Source organism: Zeugodacus cucurbitae, chromosome 2 (genome assembly GCF_028554725.1).
Source record: "Zeugodacus cucurbitae isolate PBARC_wt_2022May chromosome 2, idZeuCucr1.2, whole genome shotgun sequence".
Lineage (NCBI taxonomy): Eukaryota > Metazoa > Arthropoda > Insecta > Diptera > Tephritidae > Zeugodacus > Zeugodacus cucurbitae.
This window is the reverse complement of record NC_071667.1, coordinates 80,173,448-80,191,600: the sequence shown is the minus strand read 5'-3', so window position 1 is coordinate 80,191,600 and position 18,153 is coordinate 80,173,448. Positions and strand designations below refer to the sequence as shown.

Below are 18,153 nucleotides of genomic sequence, written 5' to 3'. Positions count from 1 at the left end.
TTATTAAAAAAAAAATTAATTATAATCAAAAATAATTTAATTAATTGGTTTTAAATTAATATTGTGTGTTTATTTAGCCATATTATTGAGTATTTTAATATTAATTTTTATATTAATTTTGTAATTTGTTTTCATTGTCAATGTAATTAGATTTGTAATTAAAAATAATTTTGCTTAAATATTTTTTTTTATTTCAGTATAAATTTTTTTATTTTATTTATCAATATTATTGAGTATTTATTTATTCGTATTAGCTTTGTAATTTTTTTTTTTTATCAATGTAATTAGATTTGTAATTAAAAAATATTTTACTTAAATATTTTTTTTATTTTAATTTATCATTTTTTATAATATTAGATTTTTAATTAAAAATTATACGTAACAAATATAATTGTTTTTCACTGTCAATATTATTACATTTAAAATTATAAATTACTTTATTAAAAAAAATTATTTTTTAATTTCAATATGTAAAATATGTAAAAAATATAATCGTTTTTCACTGTCAATATTATTACCTTTAAAAATAAAAATTATTTTAATTAAATTTTTAAAAATTAAAATTAAAAATTATTTCAATTAAATTTTTAATTTCAATATAGAATATGTAAAATATATTTGTTTATTTAAAAAAAAATTTAAAAAAAAATTTTAAACAATTTTGTGCACAAAAACAAATTGTAAAACTAATTAATGAAATCTACATGTATATAAATCGAAAAATATGAAAAGCAAACAGTTTCATATTTACTCGTACATACCTACCAATCAATTATTATTTGCTTGACTTTATGTGCTGCACACAAATGATGTGAATATATATGTATATACTCGTACATACATACGTACAAGCAGCAGCCATAAATGTCGATGAAATTAGCAGTTGTACCTTAAATGTGAATTAAATTAATGTTAAATATCAACATAATCTACATGTACTATGTACACACACATGCAAATATGTGTCACTAAACTACAGTAAGAAAAGTAATAAATAATATATTTTAAAATAAATATATCCAGTTAAAAAGCCATTAAAAGAAAACACATGCAATTTGTTTCAACTGTAAAGTACACAAAATATTCCAATTCTATATACAAAACAACAACACAACCTATACATAACCCGAATTGCTTTACAAATAGCTATGAAAAGGCATATATAACTTTGAAAAATTTTATATTACACTAACATATATATTATTACATCTAGGTGTCAATTTGCGGTAATTTGTCAATATTTTCTAAACCTCTACCTTATTAACTGTATGATATCTTCACCCCTGCCCATATACATATATATTTACGAGAAAATATTATATACATACCTGCTATAAATATATATACATTTATATATACGGATAATTGGTTAAATTTTAAATTGCAAAATGCTAAAACAACCACAAATGATATACAAACGCGTATATGCATATGTATTACATACGAAACAAAATGTTAAAACCGTAAACATATCAGATAATACGGCCATTTAAACAATTTTAGCGCTATATACAACACTTACATACTATATACACATTAATAAATAGCATTCATGTATTACAAGCAATAAGCTAAGTACATACATAATAGATATTTATATACATAGTATGGTAAATATAACAATGTATGTCAAATCATAACACTATATTCAACAAAATCAACCTTTTTTTGGGGTATCAAACCAAAGAAATTTTTGGAAGATTTAGCCATAAATGGAAAAGTTATTTTGCCGTTTTTGAAGTTGCACTGCAAAATCGAAATATTTGTCTTCGAACTTCGATATTGAGCTTACTGGAAACGGCATTTTTTTCTTATTTCAGAGGTGTATAACTAAATTTAAGAATTGTATGTTTCAAAAATAGCAAAAGGGTATATAAATTCTAAGCCAATATTTGTCTAAATTCATATGGAAATATTTTGATTTTGTAGCCTAACTTCGAAAAACGGCGAAATTACATTTTTACTTTTGACTCAGTTTCTGAATAAACTTAAAGTAAATTTTTTTAAAGTAAAATTTGTTTTGACTAATTTATGAATTGTTTCTTCAATATAGTATCTATACTTCATTTTTTATACATTCTCATTATCACAATCGAGCAGTAGTTGCTTTACCAACAAGCCCAAAATTAGATGTTAGAACGAAAAGAAATATGTAGGTTTTATAGTATGTTTGTATGTTTTATGAAAATAATCTCGTTCTAAGCTCGTTCAATAATCTAAACGGTTAGATATAAGCTAGCCAAATGAGATTATCAATTGTCAAATGTGTTGCATTTGTTGTTGTATTACACATATTTCTCTTGCTGTCGGCCATTTTTGTTTACATTTTCATTTGACATTTCTCCTCTTCTTCGCAAAATTATCGATAAACCTAGGAATAACACCGAAAATCTAGTTGTATTAAACGAGATAATTTTATAATCTCGGATTATCCAGAGAGGAATTTTGTATGGGAAATCTCGTTTCTTAATTACAGATTATCGAGTTAAGCTTGTAAATGAAGATAATCTCGTTATATGTAAACATACTATTAGTTGTTTGTTCAGCTAGTCCACAATTCAGACGAATTCTAGATACTCTCATATGCGAGTGGAATGCCTTCAGTAGCGGATAGGACTATATCTATTTCTAGATTCATGGAGATTTATTAATAATTAGCTACCGAAAAGTAATATTGAAAATCTTAAAAATAGTCTCAACACAAAAACGCCACCAACTTTTCACAAATAATGAATATATGATATAACCAATATATATTGCGAAATCAGTTTTAGTAGGCTCAAGAAAATTTCACTAATGTTTCAGTAAAAAGGTTAATTCTGAAACTTACTTCGAGATCTTTAGACACAGAGGTAGAGCATATGTTTCATGGATTATAAATATTCTACTCAAACTATATCTAATGGCTATGTAGTGTAGATCCACTTCAACAGGAAATTTTTCAAACTTTCTAGTTTCTAAAGATTGAAACGCATTTTGATATAGCTTTTTAAAAGGAGTAGGCAGAAGGTTCAAGAGAAGCATTGAGTTGGTATGCAACTGTATTACTGATTAATTTTATAATTTTATAGTTTAATTTAACTACAATTATTGTTGTACAAATTAAAAACACACGCATACATATAAACATATGTATAACCTACTATCAGACATATATATAATACATATATTACCTACATATGTATAACATACACATACATTAAGTAGAACATATTTACATGCAAATATATGAAAAATGTAAAAAAATATGCAAAAACAAAAACAAAAACAAATCATGACAAAATCTCCCATCAAAATGTATCAATTAACAAAAGAACAGAACAAAAGTGAACAAACCGTTGAAGTGAATAAGATGAACACATGCAATTATATATACTTACATATATACTAGATATTTATGTATATTCCAAGTTTTTACATAATATGTATAAATTTAGAAGTCCGTACATGAAAAGTAATTATGGCAAATTAATTAAAAATGAAAAAAAGCATAAAGCGAAACTACAACCATATCTATAATAAATACATGCATATAAAATTATTGTAATATGTTTAATACAGTGGATTTTAAATTAAAAAAAAAAAAATTAAAATATGTAAAAAAAATTAAAAATTAAAATAAAAAAAAAAATTAATTTAAGCCGACATTGTGTTGGATGTTCATACTGTTTATATAAATAAGTGTAAATACGATAGTCTAAAAAAAAAAACAAATTAAGCAAAATTAACTAAGCAAAATGAAGATAAAATAACAAATATTAAAGAGTTATAAATCAATATATATATCTATATATATATATATATAATATAATGATATATAAATACAACACACACATACACACTTAAAAGCAATATTTTGTACTTAAGGTAAATGTGCATAAAATTATTCAAATAATATTTTATAATATATAATACTCGTATATACTAGCGAACGGTCGTTCAGAGTTCGTACTTAACCTAAATATACGAATGATGCATTCATACCTAGCAGATATTTTGATTTCGTGACAGCACGAGTTTAACAAAAAACTACTTTTAGAAGGTATTCGAGAATTTTGAATTTTTCGGTAATTTTTTGGTCCGACTTTGGTTTGTCACTGCTTACTATGTTTAAATTCACTTCTCTTGAGAAAAAAATTTACATTTGAAAGCAACAAAAAAGTTATGGCGTTGAAGAGAGAGAGAGAGTTTGTGAATACCTCACTAAAGTCTTATAGTGACTCGTTTTTAGATTGCAATCGCTAGCTACTTGCTTGTTCGATTCGCAATCAGAGATAGCACTGAGAGCTGTTCTGACACTTTAAAGCGATTTTTACAAGCTTCCTCTCTTTTATTGAATTCAATTTGACTTTGTTGTTGCTTTTATTTGTACATTTTTTGACAGAAGAATATAATTCTAAGATAGCGAGTTGCGAATAGTAAATTTATACATTTCCGCATAAATTTCTTTAAAAATATATTTTTATATTTTTACCATTTCTTTGTAGAAAAAATTTACATAAAAGAATAATATACAAACGCGTTTCCATCTAGAAATTTTTATCTTTTGTAGAATTCGCTAACGTATTCTCAAAAATATTCGACAAACAAAAACAATTTGATGGATTACAAAACCGGTACATTACAAAATCTCAGAGCTTAAAGTGATATTAAATATCATTATTATTCACAACGGAAAATTGTTCAGAAAAAAATAAATAATTTACTTACTTACACGGCCATAACAATTCCACATAGACACATGTAGTTCTCATATACGATTTCGCCAAAAAGTTAAAATGAAATAAATAAAATTCTTCCACAAAATTATCGACAACTCTGCAAGGGTATAAATGCATACGAATATAATGAAATATAACAGCAGAGAAAATCATAAATAATTTAACATATGTACATTTATACTGCATACTAAAAAGGTCCCAGATATATCCAGTACCAACACATGATAGCGTCATTACTGGGCATAAAAAAAAATTAAAGAAAATCATATAAATAAATGTAATTAATCAGTTTAGGCTAAGTATTTAACATAAATTAAGAAAATACAATTTATCTTAGCAAATGTGCCGGAAAGTGTAATATTGGAAATTATATGTATTAAATTTTAGTGAAAATAAAAAACGAAAAAAAAAAATAATTGTACGATGCATTAAAATAGGAATTAATAGCAAAATACTAATATTTAGTTAGTAGAAAATGCTTAAAATAAAAAAATACTACAATTAAAGTATGTAAAACACGTAAATAGATTTCGATATTTAATCATTTTATGCTGGTAATATCATTTCTGTTTTTATTTTATTTATGGTTCGCCTGAGAATTAGGGCTAATGATGAGCAGTTGGTTTTAATGAAAATCTATGTTAAGGAATAATTTTCAGTATTCAACATTCAAATTAATTAAGAAAGATAATCTGAGAACGATATCTTATAAATCAAATGATCTTATCTATTCGAAACATATTGTCGAGATCTACGCTATATAGTAGATTAACACACCATTTATGAAAATTTTTTTCTTCATAACCACCTCTCTCTCTATGGGTATTTTATCGCTTAACCCATTTATCATCTCTCAGTACATCACTCTTTTGATGTGAAAATTTTTTGAAATACCGTTAGTCTGTCTTGAAATAAATTGAGAGCTGCCGGCGACTTGATATAGGCTAAATTTAAATATTGAAGGATATTAGAGAGGTTTATCATAATAAAAAAACGCAACATATTTCGTTCGGCTCATTAGAGAGATTTGAAATTCTCAACCGGTTTAGAAAAAATAGTTTTTTTCTTATTTGTAGTAGAAAGCGTTTTATGTTGACTTTATTCAAAACTTTTTTTTGCTTTTAACAGTAAAATTTCGTTGTCTCATTATCTTTCTTGATGTACACTCTTCATTTTGATGTGGGGAGTTTAAGTTTTGACTTATTGAAATTATTAGCTCGATATTCTTCAAAATTTCGTTCGATTCGGTTAATTAGTTACATAAAAGATCTGTCAATGCATCAAGTTTTCCAGTCTCTTCATAATGTTGAATACAAATACAACAAAAAGTTAATTTCAATTTTGTTAGTATTTCAAACTATTTACTGTTTTATATATTGTGTTAATGATATATAAAAACTGTTAAAGAGTTCTATAATGCAACTCAGTAAAATAACAAAAGTAATTACTTTAATTTGAAGGCATAAATGTAATCCTAAACTTATGCACGCTTTTTATACTTTAAAACAAAAAAAATACAATTTCAGAAAAAATTTACAAGATTTAAAAAACTAGTTGCGTTGCCTTTGTTGTTGATAAATGCATTCTAGTATATATTAAAATTAATTAATTAATATATTAATATTAATTTAATTAAGCAATTAAATATCGATGAAAAACAAAATACTGCAATTAGTTCACGCTATACTCTATTATCGACTTTAAAGTGTTCCGTTAATTATGCATAACCACTGTATATTCATAGGATTTTATATTTTCTCAATATTACAATTTCACTAGTTAAATGCAAACCAATATTAAAAAAATATAATTAAATGAAAAAATTAAAAAAAAAATCATAAAATAAAATATAAGTATTTGTCATTAAGTGTTGATGTGTTAGTAATTTATTACATTTACTTAATTTGTTGTAAATTAATAACTAAACACATAAGGCAGCAGTTGTATTGCAATTTTCGATTAAAACAAATAAAAATACAAATAATATAAATATAAAAACAAAATGTTAAAAAATGCACATTTGCAGCAGTAATAAAAAAGAATTTACATGCAGTTATGACACTAAATTTAATGCATTACATGAACGAATTAACCGTAATATTATCAAATGAAAAAAATGTAATTAATGTATCATACATTAACATTAAATCATGGCATCTCATAAATAGCTCCATATAAAGGCTTCAGGCTTCACTAACGAACCATAACAAAAACACATTTTGTTTAAAAATTCACTATAATTTAATAATTGAATTTAAGTATTTGAAAAAAAAAAATAAACAAAAAAATCAAATACTTAAATAAAAACACAAAAAGCATAAGCATACACATACATACATATTACAATTGAATTATTATAATTAAATATTATTATATAATCCATATTAAAATATAATGCAAATGTTAAAGTGCAACAATGTTCAATACGAGAAGTTCTGTAACGAGTGGCAGGCTTTCCAACTATTAAGAAATACAAAGAAAGAAAAACAAATAAACAATATATCAAGGAATAAAACATATAGAATATGCCCACAGATACGATGGATTATAAACTCTGTATAATTATATGATAACGTAAACAAGCAGCTGCAACAAATGGAGTAAACATACTATTAAAATATAATTGTTAATCAAACACAAAAAAAAAAAATACTAACGGTGTTTCATTTGATAGTCACAAACATGAAAACAGGGTTACCACTACTATTAAAGGGTGATTTTTTAAGAGCTTGATAACTTTTTTAAAAAAAAAACGCATAAAATTTGCAAAATCTCATCGGTTCTTTATTTGAAACGTTAGATTGGTTCATGACATTTACTTTTTGAAGATAATTTCATTTAAATGTTGACCGCGGCTGCGTCTTAGGTGGTCCATTCGGAAAGTCCAATTTTGGGCAACTTTTTCGAGCATTTCGGCCGGAATAGCCCGAATTTCTTCGGAAATGTTGTCTTCCAAAGCTGGAATAGTTGCTGGCTTATTTCTGTAGACTTTAGACTTGACGTAGCCCCACAAAAAATAGTCTAAAGGCGTTAAATCGCATGATCTTGGTGGCCAACTTACGGGTCCATTTCTTGAGATGAATTGTTCTCCGAAGTTTTCCCTCAAAATGGCCATAGAATCGCGAGCTGTGTGGCATGTAGCGCCATCTTGTTGAAACCACATGTCAACCAAGTTCAGTTCTTCCATTTTTGGCAACAAAAAGTTTGTTAGCATCGAACGATAGCGATCGCCATTCACCGTAACGTTGCGTCCAACAGCATCTTTGAAAAAATACGGTCCAATGATTCCACCAGCGTACAAACCACACCAAACAGTGCATTTTTCGGGATGCATGGGCAGTTCTTGAACGGCTTCTGGTTGCTCTTCACCCCAAATGCGGCAATTTTGCTTATTTACGTAGCCATTCAACCAGAAATGAGCCTCATCGCTGAACAAAATTTGTCGATAAAAAAGCGGATTTTCTGCCAACTTTTCTAGGGCCCATTCACTGAAAATTCAAGCGTTGCTCGTTAGTAAGTCTATTCATGATGAAATGTCAAAGCATACTGAGCATCTTTCTCTTTGACACCATGTCTGAAATCCCACGTGATCTGTCAAATACTAATGCATGAAAATCCTAACCTCAAAAAAATCACCCGTTAAAATAAAATAAAATAAAAACAATTTTTTTCTACCACTTCAATAAGTAAATACATATGTAAGAGGTGTGTTCAAAAAATAGCGGGAATTGTAAAATTTCGATGGTACTATTTTGATAGCGACAAGATTAATGTGTACGAATTAATAATTTTTTTTTTCAAAAAACTAAAATTCCCGTTATATTTTGAACACACCTCATATGTACAAAGTCACTTCCATTCCCACCCATCAAATGTTGATGAATTGTGTCTGTACCGGTCCGGCAAATACAAATTGCATCCGCTGTGATAGATCAAAAATGAAATAAGTAGCGGAAATTGGAAAAATCAACATTACAAATTAATACGCATACAATGCTATGAAAAAGCAACAACGAAAACAAACAGATATTCTATAAATAATACAATAGCAACTGTGGAAAATCAACCCTGATGTGTTGTTAACAGCACCGTCGACTACCCCAAAAGCGACGCGCATATTAAAGTCCAATTCATATTTGCACAACATTTTGTGTTGTTGGTGTTATGTGGGGCGTGAATTTAATGGCTGTGGGAGAAGAGATGACAGACGAGCTTATAAATATTGCAACTGTAAATATACAGTGGTGTGCATAGAAATAGATATACAGTGTATTTTATAGCAATATTAAAATTTGGTTAAAATATTAGAGGTTAGTTATATCAAATACTATGCTAATATCTACTATATAATATCTATATATATGAAGCATTCAAAAATTATAGAAGTTAAAATAGAAGTCAAAGCCACTAAAAATCGGTCTAGCAGATTTCAACGAAATTTCGATTATCATTTTCATTATTGTCGCCGTTTTGACTGCATTAGTGGGAGAATTATGACTCAAATCCTTCGGTTTTTATCCACTATAAATTCTTAGTTTTAAACAGCCGAGAAAAAAAGCGATGTTGGTCTTATGGCGAACGAAGGCAAGACAAAGTACATGGAGGCCACATACAAGGATTTCTATCGTCTTGGAAACTACATCACGCGCTCAAGCGCAGAATAACTCTTGCCAACTTCGAGATCGGTAGACAATTGAGGAGCAGATCCCTCGATGTTGGTCTTATGGCGAACGAAGGCAAGACAAAGTACATGGAGGCCACATACAAGGATTTCTATCGTCTTGGAAACTACATCACGCGCTCAAGCGCAGAATAACTCTTGCCAACTTCGAGATCGGTAGACAATTGAGGAGCAGATCCCTCGAACAAAGGTTACGCTCTATAAGTCTCTCATCATTCCTCTCCTATTAAACGGCCCAGAAACATGGGCGATGACAACTCGAGATGAGAAGGTACTTGGGGCATTCGAGAGAACTGTTCTCCGCAAGATCTTTGGAGACGTCCGCTTGAGCGAGGAGTACCGAAGAAGATGAAACCATGAACTGTAAGAGATCTACGACGACATGTATATAGTTAAGCGCATTCAAATCCAACGAATGCACTGAACAACGGAAGCTAAGGCACCCACGCCCTCCATGGAGGAACCAAGTGCATAGGGACCTGTCTTCATTTGGGGTATACAACTGGCGTAACTGGAGCAAAAGGATAGAGGCAGTTGACGAAATTTTGTGTTTTCGGCCCAGGCCGACCCACGGTTGTAGTGCCAAAGAAGAGATTTTTAGGTTAGTTCTTAGAATTCGTTCTCGGTGCCATTAATGTTTCACACTACGAGATTAATATAGATAATTGTTATATAAGATAATAATAGTGAAACAAACTTTAAAACTTCTAAGTTAAGTTCTAACCGAATTACATTGTCATCTTGGAATATGTTTTCTAAAACTAAAGTAAAGAGTGTGCAACCGAAATTTTACTGTATTTTCCATGTTAATATTACTTCTTGTTGCACATTGTTCATCTCTATCTAGTACAGTAGTAAATCCAGAATTTGGTACTTGACTTTAGTATAACACACAGTACAACCACATATCACTACAGATGCCGAGTAGAAGAAATGCCTGTGGAAAAGTGGAAATCATTGACTTGAATCACATCCGCTACGTTCAGCAATTCCCAGAGCGCCTCTATTGTACATCTGCTTTTAGAATGCTGATGAATCGGCAACACTTTAAGGTCAGCTCCCCCACAAACTAATGCTATTCGGCAATTTGGCCCAACGTCTACTCTAAATACATACAAACATTTCACAATCAGTACGTTATTAGATATGCATATATATGTATGTAAATACATTGTAGATGGCGTCAAGGTGTACGTGCTTCATCAGCGCCAACCAACCCTTAGTGCAACTTCATCAGGCAAGGTTTCATCGCCTTCCTCCACAACTTGGTCTACTAAAGCAAAAGTTTCTAGAAAAAAAATAGGACTGATGAACGTGAAACCATTTCCAACACGAACTTACAATGTGATATGCAATTTTCGTACCTTTGACTATTTCCCCCCATTTTACTCACACAGCCACAAGCGGAATGTATCCCCCTTAGACGAAATAAACTTCAATACGCATTTCTAGACTCACGCAAGGTTGCTGTGTTTACTTGTGTATTGGCATATTTTGAGGCTTGCCGCTGTCTGGTGATGCTAATGATAATTTTGTATTTACGTTCGAGTATTCAGTGGCGTAAGCAGAATTTTGGAAAACGGGGAGGAAGCTAACAATTCTAAGCGATCATTTAAATGTCAATCAGAACTTTAAAAGCGGAGTTGGAGCTTGGGGAAAATAAATTTAGAAAATAATTGAAGATATTATCATAAACATAATCAAATCTGTGATATGATTTCTGGTTCAGAAATATTTAAAAATTGTAGTCAACTAAAGCAGTGGTGTGTGTGCCCCCTTAAACCCTCTTATAACGTCACTGTTTATATACGAACATACAACAAAATAAGATACATCTAGCTGGCTTTAATATCTGATGTGCTCTTGGCACAAACGAAAATTAACATTAAATTTTTGGTTTGATTACCTTCAACCGAATCACCACCCACCATCCACCGACACACATCAAAACACCGTTGCATAGAGATTGTAACAAAGTACTCGGGGGTGAAACAGCCTACTTTTTCGCGCTTTAAAATGTAGTCTTTTTTGGCAATTCTCTTTTCACTTTTGCTATTACATTATCTTAATATGAAATGATGAGACATCAAAGATTTGACGTATCGCTACATTTACGGTGTCACGTTTTAAAGTAGCGACGGATTATTTCACGCTTAATACGTTATGTGAATATTTTGTTTATAAACAAGTGTATCTTATTAAAAGCGAAAATCGTTTAAGCATAAAAGATGATATTAAAATTCTGCACACCGAATAGATATTTGTGAAACTTAATGAAGAAGAAGCACCGTTATAAATGAAAAGTAACTGTCAAACTTTCATGATGGTTATAAGTAAAGCCGTACTTTTGTTTATTTTATGACGTTACGAATATATTTAAATTTTTTGATTGGGATGATCTTAATATCTATTTCTTTCATGGAGCTTTGTAATTAAAGCCATACAAGCGATACAAAACTATTTCAAATCCCAGAACTTTCTCAATTAATTAAATATAACTGTAATTACTATATTATTTTTAGGTTATGTTAGGTTAAATTCAAATGCTGACTCTCGCGACAAGTGTCGCTATGGATCGCACTTGTACAGCTGGAGGTGCCAGTCCATTGTGATGCCAAAAGTCTCCTAAATTGATCACAGAGAAGACACTTATACATCGCTGAAGCGCTTTGAGGTTATCACAAATTTTATGATGCGACTAATGTCTATTCCGGCAAGTTCGCATGGTTCACCAAAAGTATAGCTACCGAGATGTTCCAACCTCAGTCTTGCGAACACTGGACAGCCTAGGAAGAAATGATTTGGGGTTTCCAGTTCGCCTTCCTCCATACAGCTATGGCAGTTTGCGTCCGGCAGGATTCCTAGTCTCTCTATCATGTTTAGGAATAAATCATTCTAAATTTGGGTTGTGAAGTTAACTGTTATATAAAACTACTATTCCAGCACTTAACTGTGATTTCAACCGCTTTAAAGCTTTCAGTATTCGAATCCTTCTGGAACTGTTAAATAGAGAAACACTTTTATATACTCTCTGCCTTACTCAGGGCACATTTTTTTTGGAAATCGTTACTTAATATTACAAAAACACATAATAACTTTACCAGAGCATCTTCACTTAGCTTACTGTCAGATGAAGAACCAAGTCCTTTAAGAGTTCTATTGTTAATTCACATGGACTAAAATCCCATAACACTACAAGGTCCTCTCTTAACTACTCTATGGCCTTTATGAAGTTGTTTAACTCAAAAATTTTATGTGAGCAAACTCCGAGATATCATCTAGAAAACCGTGTCTGATTATTTCGAATATTTTCCTGTGCAATGCCTAGCATTCCCATATAAGATGTACAATAGTCTCTTCTTCTTCTAATTCTCAGCAGCTTTGTATGGTATTCCCAGCCTATGGACGTGTCTTCCAATCAGACAGTGGCCTGTTAGCATTTCAACCAGAGTTATGCCCAGAGTTAACGTAACGGTATCTATCTATCGGGTACCGACTATTTTTTTAAATTTAATGAAATTGCGGACTTGGTAATTTGAGTGGTTTTTAGGGAATCTTTAGTACGGTATCAACCATACCCACTTTAACCCTGAAATCGTGGGATGGTATACTAAAGGCGAGCCGAGCTTATTTTGCATTTATTGACATGTTGATCTTCTGAGTTAATTGGAAAGAAGTTGAAATTAGGATTCCAAGTTAGTATGTAACTATATGAATGCAACCTGTTCGTTAAAGTATTCCAAACAACCCTCATTTTTCATTTTGTCTTCTGTTTTTTTTTTTTTGTTTGCAAGTGACTGTCAATACTCAAAGAAACTCTTTTGAGGAAATTTTGTAACAACTCAGCAAAGCAAGAACATGAAGAAATCATATTTTCTCTACTGAAACTGAAACTGAAATGTTTAATATTCTACAAGCAATTGGACGAAGCCATGTGCTGCGACCGCAGGAACGGCAGCACCACCAAGTCAAAGTTAAAGGCGCATTCTATGTGCGTCAGTTTAGAATTTCATTGACGGCTGCTAACAAGGAAACCCCAAATAGTACAAAGCCAATTCAGAAAGAAATGCGGAACAAAAGCAACAACACAAATAAAAGATTTACCAGCATACGCCGGAATAATACGGAAGCTTACCAAGTGTTCGCACAGCCATTTGCGAGATGGCAAAGCCAGCGCTCAACAGTATTGTACGCTAAATCCGCAATGGATTTACGGCTCAATTCTTGTGTGCGTGCCGCGCTCGCCCGCTCCACCTTTGCTCCAACCCCATACAAGCGCGTCGTCACAAAGGCAAGTACGAGTATAGGTAAGAAAGTTCGTTAAGTGAATGAATGAAACAATGAAAGAATGATTGAGTGAATGAATGAATGAATGCGTAGCCGAAACGGAACGCTGGAAAACTTCAAAAAAAAATGCGGCCAACAAAAGGAACGTACGGCACACATATTGACAATGCCATGACCCCAGCAGCACCCACATCCATGCAATTCAATAGGAACAACACCAACACCAGAACCAGCCGAGCAATTGGCATCTCGGCACTGGGGTTGGTGCATTGCGAAGCGTTGGCGTGAGCGTGAACTTGGCATGTGGCAGCAGCCCACCCGCCGCGCGCTTTGACACATTTTTTGGGGTTCAGCATCGAAGCTGCGTGCTGGTGACTGCGGTTGCTGGTACTGCTGTTACGCGGCTGCTGCTGAGCTTCACGGTGAGACCAATGCTGCTGGTCTTTTATTGGACTCGCTTTTTTGTGTGTGTGTGTGTATGTATTTCTTGTGTAGCAGGGATTTGTTTTGCCATTTAAATTCTTTTCCTTCATTTGCGCTGGTTCGCTATTGTTTGTCATGGTCTGTGGTTAGCTGCAACCAGCACTTTTAGGGCGATGCTGGGCTCGTATACGAGTATTTATGGCTTTGACTCTTGTTAAATTAGAAGCAGTTAAAGCAAAGCAATATTTCTCGTAAGGATTACATTTTTATCGTTTAGCGTGACAGACGGCAGCCGTTGCTTGTCATTTAAATGCTGCAGCATTGTTGTTTGTGTGTGAGTGACAGGCGAGTCAGCGGATACAGCAAGCAAGCAAGCGTGATTTTTGCCGCTTAATCATGTTAGTCGGTTTATTCAAGCATTTTATTACATGTGTCGAAGCGCTTGTCGCTTACCGCCTAATGAGTTCATTGTGTATGGGGTTTGGCGGAACATACCTGGCACTTTCACGTATAATTAGGTTTTCTCTAGACAACTGTCTATATGCCTACAGACTTGACATATGTATGTATTCTACATAGATAGTGTGTAGTTGTCTTAATTACTGAAACCTTGATGACTCACTACACCGATTTGCTGAAGATGCTAATGAATCAAGCATGAAATTTGTTAGTTGAGCAAAGGATGTTCCAGATACAATTTAGAAAACTTGTAATATAAAAACATCATTTAATCATTGCAATCAGTGGTTTTTAAAAATCTGCTTTAATGTTTATAAATAAATAATGGAATTGAGATGTGTTAAAAAAATAACGGGAATTTTAAACCTTTCAATTGTATTTTTTTTTTTTATTTTTTTATAATGTTCGTTGCTTACTTTGTCTCCAGCAGCCATTAAAGTTAGACGCGTTTTAATGAGCTTGACGATCTTCGTTTTTTAAAGCTCACATCTCGTTGCTTGTTTGTGAATTCCTGGCCAAAAACAATACTGTATCCCAACCTCTATATTCGATTAAGTGTGACTTTTTCCAATTTTCAAAAATAAAGAGAACCTTAAAGGCCCGCAGTTATACAAGCATACAATAAAGCGCTGAAAGTGCCAAAGTCTATGCCAAAAATAGAGTTTTGAGAAATGTTTCGCCTATTTGAAGACAAGGCATAAGTGCATAATATCGAATGTGGACTATTTTGGAGGGACAGCATTAATGTGAACTAAAGAATCTCAAGAATGTGGTTGAGCTGTTTTGGTAGAACGTTGCTCTTTTTGGTCGAATTGATAAAGTTCTTTTTTCAAAAAACGAAAATGACCGTTATTTTTTGAACAAACCTAGTATTTTTACAGAAAATTAATAAGTTTTCCACTTTTTTAACTACTTTTTTCAAGTTCTTTACTACAACAACTGATACACCTAACTTTATATTTATTGCTTTATCTAATACTCCATGTATTTAGATAGGTAAGTATAGTGGATGTCGATCGATAATTAATTCAAAAAGGCGTAACTATGCAACTTCCAAGATATCGTCGAGGAAACCGCTACCGATACTTGCCATTCTCTTCCTATAAAAAGACTTTAAAGTTGTTCTATAGTTTCGTCTTCTTCTATTTCTTGAAAGCTTCTGAAGTAAGCATTGCATGGTATACTCAATCTGCAGATATGTCTACCAATCAAACAGTGTCCCGTTAGAACTCCTACCAGAGTTCTTATATCGTTCCTTTTAGATTTCAACAATTGGCAAGTACAGCACATATTCCGTTCAGTTAACAAGAATATCGATGTGTCCTGGAACCCATTGCAGATTTATCGTAATATAGGAAGCTGGTGGTTGGTTGGATAACAGCTTCTTTAATAGCAGTAACCTCCGCTTGAAATACACTACAGTAATCTGGTAGTCGGAAGGTGATTCTAATATCTAGCTTTGCTGAAAAGTCAGCTCCTTTATCTCTTTTATCCAGCTTAGATTCGTCCGTATATTTAAAGGTCCTTGCGGTGGCAATCATAAGTCCTTGAAGATTCATCTAAAATCAATCGAATAAAAAAATTAGTTTTATAAATAGCTACTCCTGGGCCTGAACCAAACACTTTTTTCAAAAATTAACAAAATGGCGGCCTCGGGAAATTTTTTTCTAGATTTTCGGGAAAAAATTAACAGTCTTAAAAACTCGAAATTTTTGAAAAAAAAATCTTTGGTTCAGGCCTGAGTTTATTATGCATTCTAAAAGCTGTAGAAATTTCATTAAAATCTACCCAGCGGTTTTCGAGTTACAGTTGCCACCAGTTCAAAAAACATAGTTTTGAGAAAAAAGCATTTAAAGTTTCACACAAGCGTCTAACTCTAAAAGCAATTATCGGATAAACTTCAAATTTTCGGAGTATATTTTGAAAATATTACACTTAACGAAAATTCAAATAAAAAATGGATTTTTTGAAAATCCTGACTACCCCTAACCCCTTAACTGAATATTTGTCTAATAACTCACCCAACTTTGAAAACTGAAGTCCCCACAGTTTTCAAGTTAAAAAAAAAATTATAAAATTCTTAATAAGATTCTGTATGAAGTATTTCTAAGGTGCACTTCCACACAATTTTAGACCTGCTTCACTTGTTATAAGAATGAATTAAATAACACAATTCATCAGTTATTGGCAGGAGATGGCGAACCCGATCCCCCAATCGATGACGATGGAACAGATGTTCCAATACCCGACCATGAAGAAATTCGAATAGCAATTACCCGCTTGAAGAACAACAAAGCAGCGGGGGCCGATAGATTACCGGCAGAACTATTCAAATACGGCGGCGAAGAACTGATAAGGTGCATGCATCAGCTTCTTTGCAGAATATGGTCGGAAGAAAGCATGCCTGACGATTGGAATCTCAGTGTGCTCTGCCCAATCCATAAAAAGGGAGATCCCACAATCTGCGCCAATTACCGTGGGATCAGCCTCCTAAATATCGCATACAAGGTTCTATCGAGCGTATTGTGTGAAAGACTAAAGCCCACCGTCAACAAACTGATTGGACCTTATCAGTGTGGCTTTAGACCTGGAAAATCGACAACTGACCAGATATTCACCATGCGCCAAATCTTTGAAAAGACCCGAGAAAAGAGGATCGACACACACCACCTTTTTGTCGATTTTAAAGCTGCTTTCGACAGCACGAAAAGGAGTTGCCTTTACGCCGCGATGTCTGAATTTGGTATCCCCGCAAAACTAATACGGCTGTGTAAATTGACGTTGAGCAACACCAAAAGCTCCGTCATGATTGGGAAGGACCTCTCCGAGCCGTTCGATACCAAACGAGGTTTCAGACAAGGTGACTCACTATCGTGCGACTTCTTTAACCTGATGCTGGAAAAAATTATAAGAGCTGCAGAGCTAAACCGAGAAGGTACAATCTTCTACAAGAGTGTACAGCTCCTGGCGTACACCGATGATATTGATGTCATCGGAAGCAACAACCGCGTCGTTTGTTTTGCTTTTTCCCGCATGGATAAGGAGGCGAAGCGAATGGGTCTGGAGGTGAATGAGGACAAGACGAAATATCTCCTGTCATCAAACAAACAGTCGGCGCATTCGCGTCTTGGCTCCCACGTCACTGTTGACAGTCATAACTTCGAGGTCGTAGATAATTTCGTATACCTGGGAACCAGCATCAACAACACGAACAATGTCAGCCTCGAAATCCAGCGCAGAATAACTCTTGCCAACAGGTGCTACTTTGGACTGAGTAGGCAATTGAACAGTAAAGTCCTCTCTCGACGAACCAAAATCAAGCTCTACAAGTCGCTTATCATTCCCGTCCTGCTTTACGGTGCAGAAGCTTGGACGATGTCAACATCAGATGAGACGACACTAGGAGTTTTCGAGAGGAAAATTTTGCGCAAGATTTATGGTCCTCAGAACATTGGCAACGGCGAATACCGCAGACGATGGAACGATGAGCTGTACGAGTTATACGACGACATTGACATAGTTCAGCGAATAAAAAGACAGCGGCTACGCTGGCTAGGTCATGTTGTCCGAATGGACGAAAAC

General features: G+C 32.8%; 1 protein-coding gene across 4 annotated transcripts in view; it reads left to right on the top strand.

The window, feature by feature from the left end:
• LOC105220743 (choline O-acetyltransferase) overlaps positions 1-18,153 on the top strand; it is a 68,509-nt gene that overhangs the window by 26,352 nt on the left and 24,004 nt on the right. For 2 of the 4 annotated variants that reach the window (XR_008471067.1, XM_054230024.1), the window contains exon 1: positions 13,182-13,709. The exons of 1 other annotated variant lie outside the window; for it this stretch is intronic. Coding sequence is in view for 2 of the 3 variants with exons in the window: in XM_054230024.1 (XP_054085999.1) it covers positions 13,301-13,709 (409 nt within the window). In the remaining variant the exon portion in view is untranslated. Of the gene's footprint in view, positions 1-13,181; positions 13,710-18,153 lie in introns of those variants that run through there. One more of the 4 variants, XM_029044475.2, reaches the window with a different exon arrangement.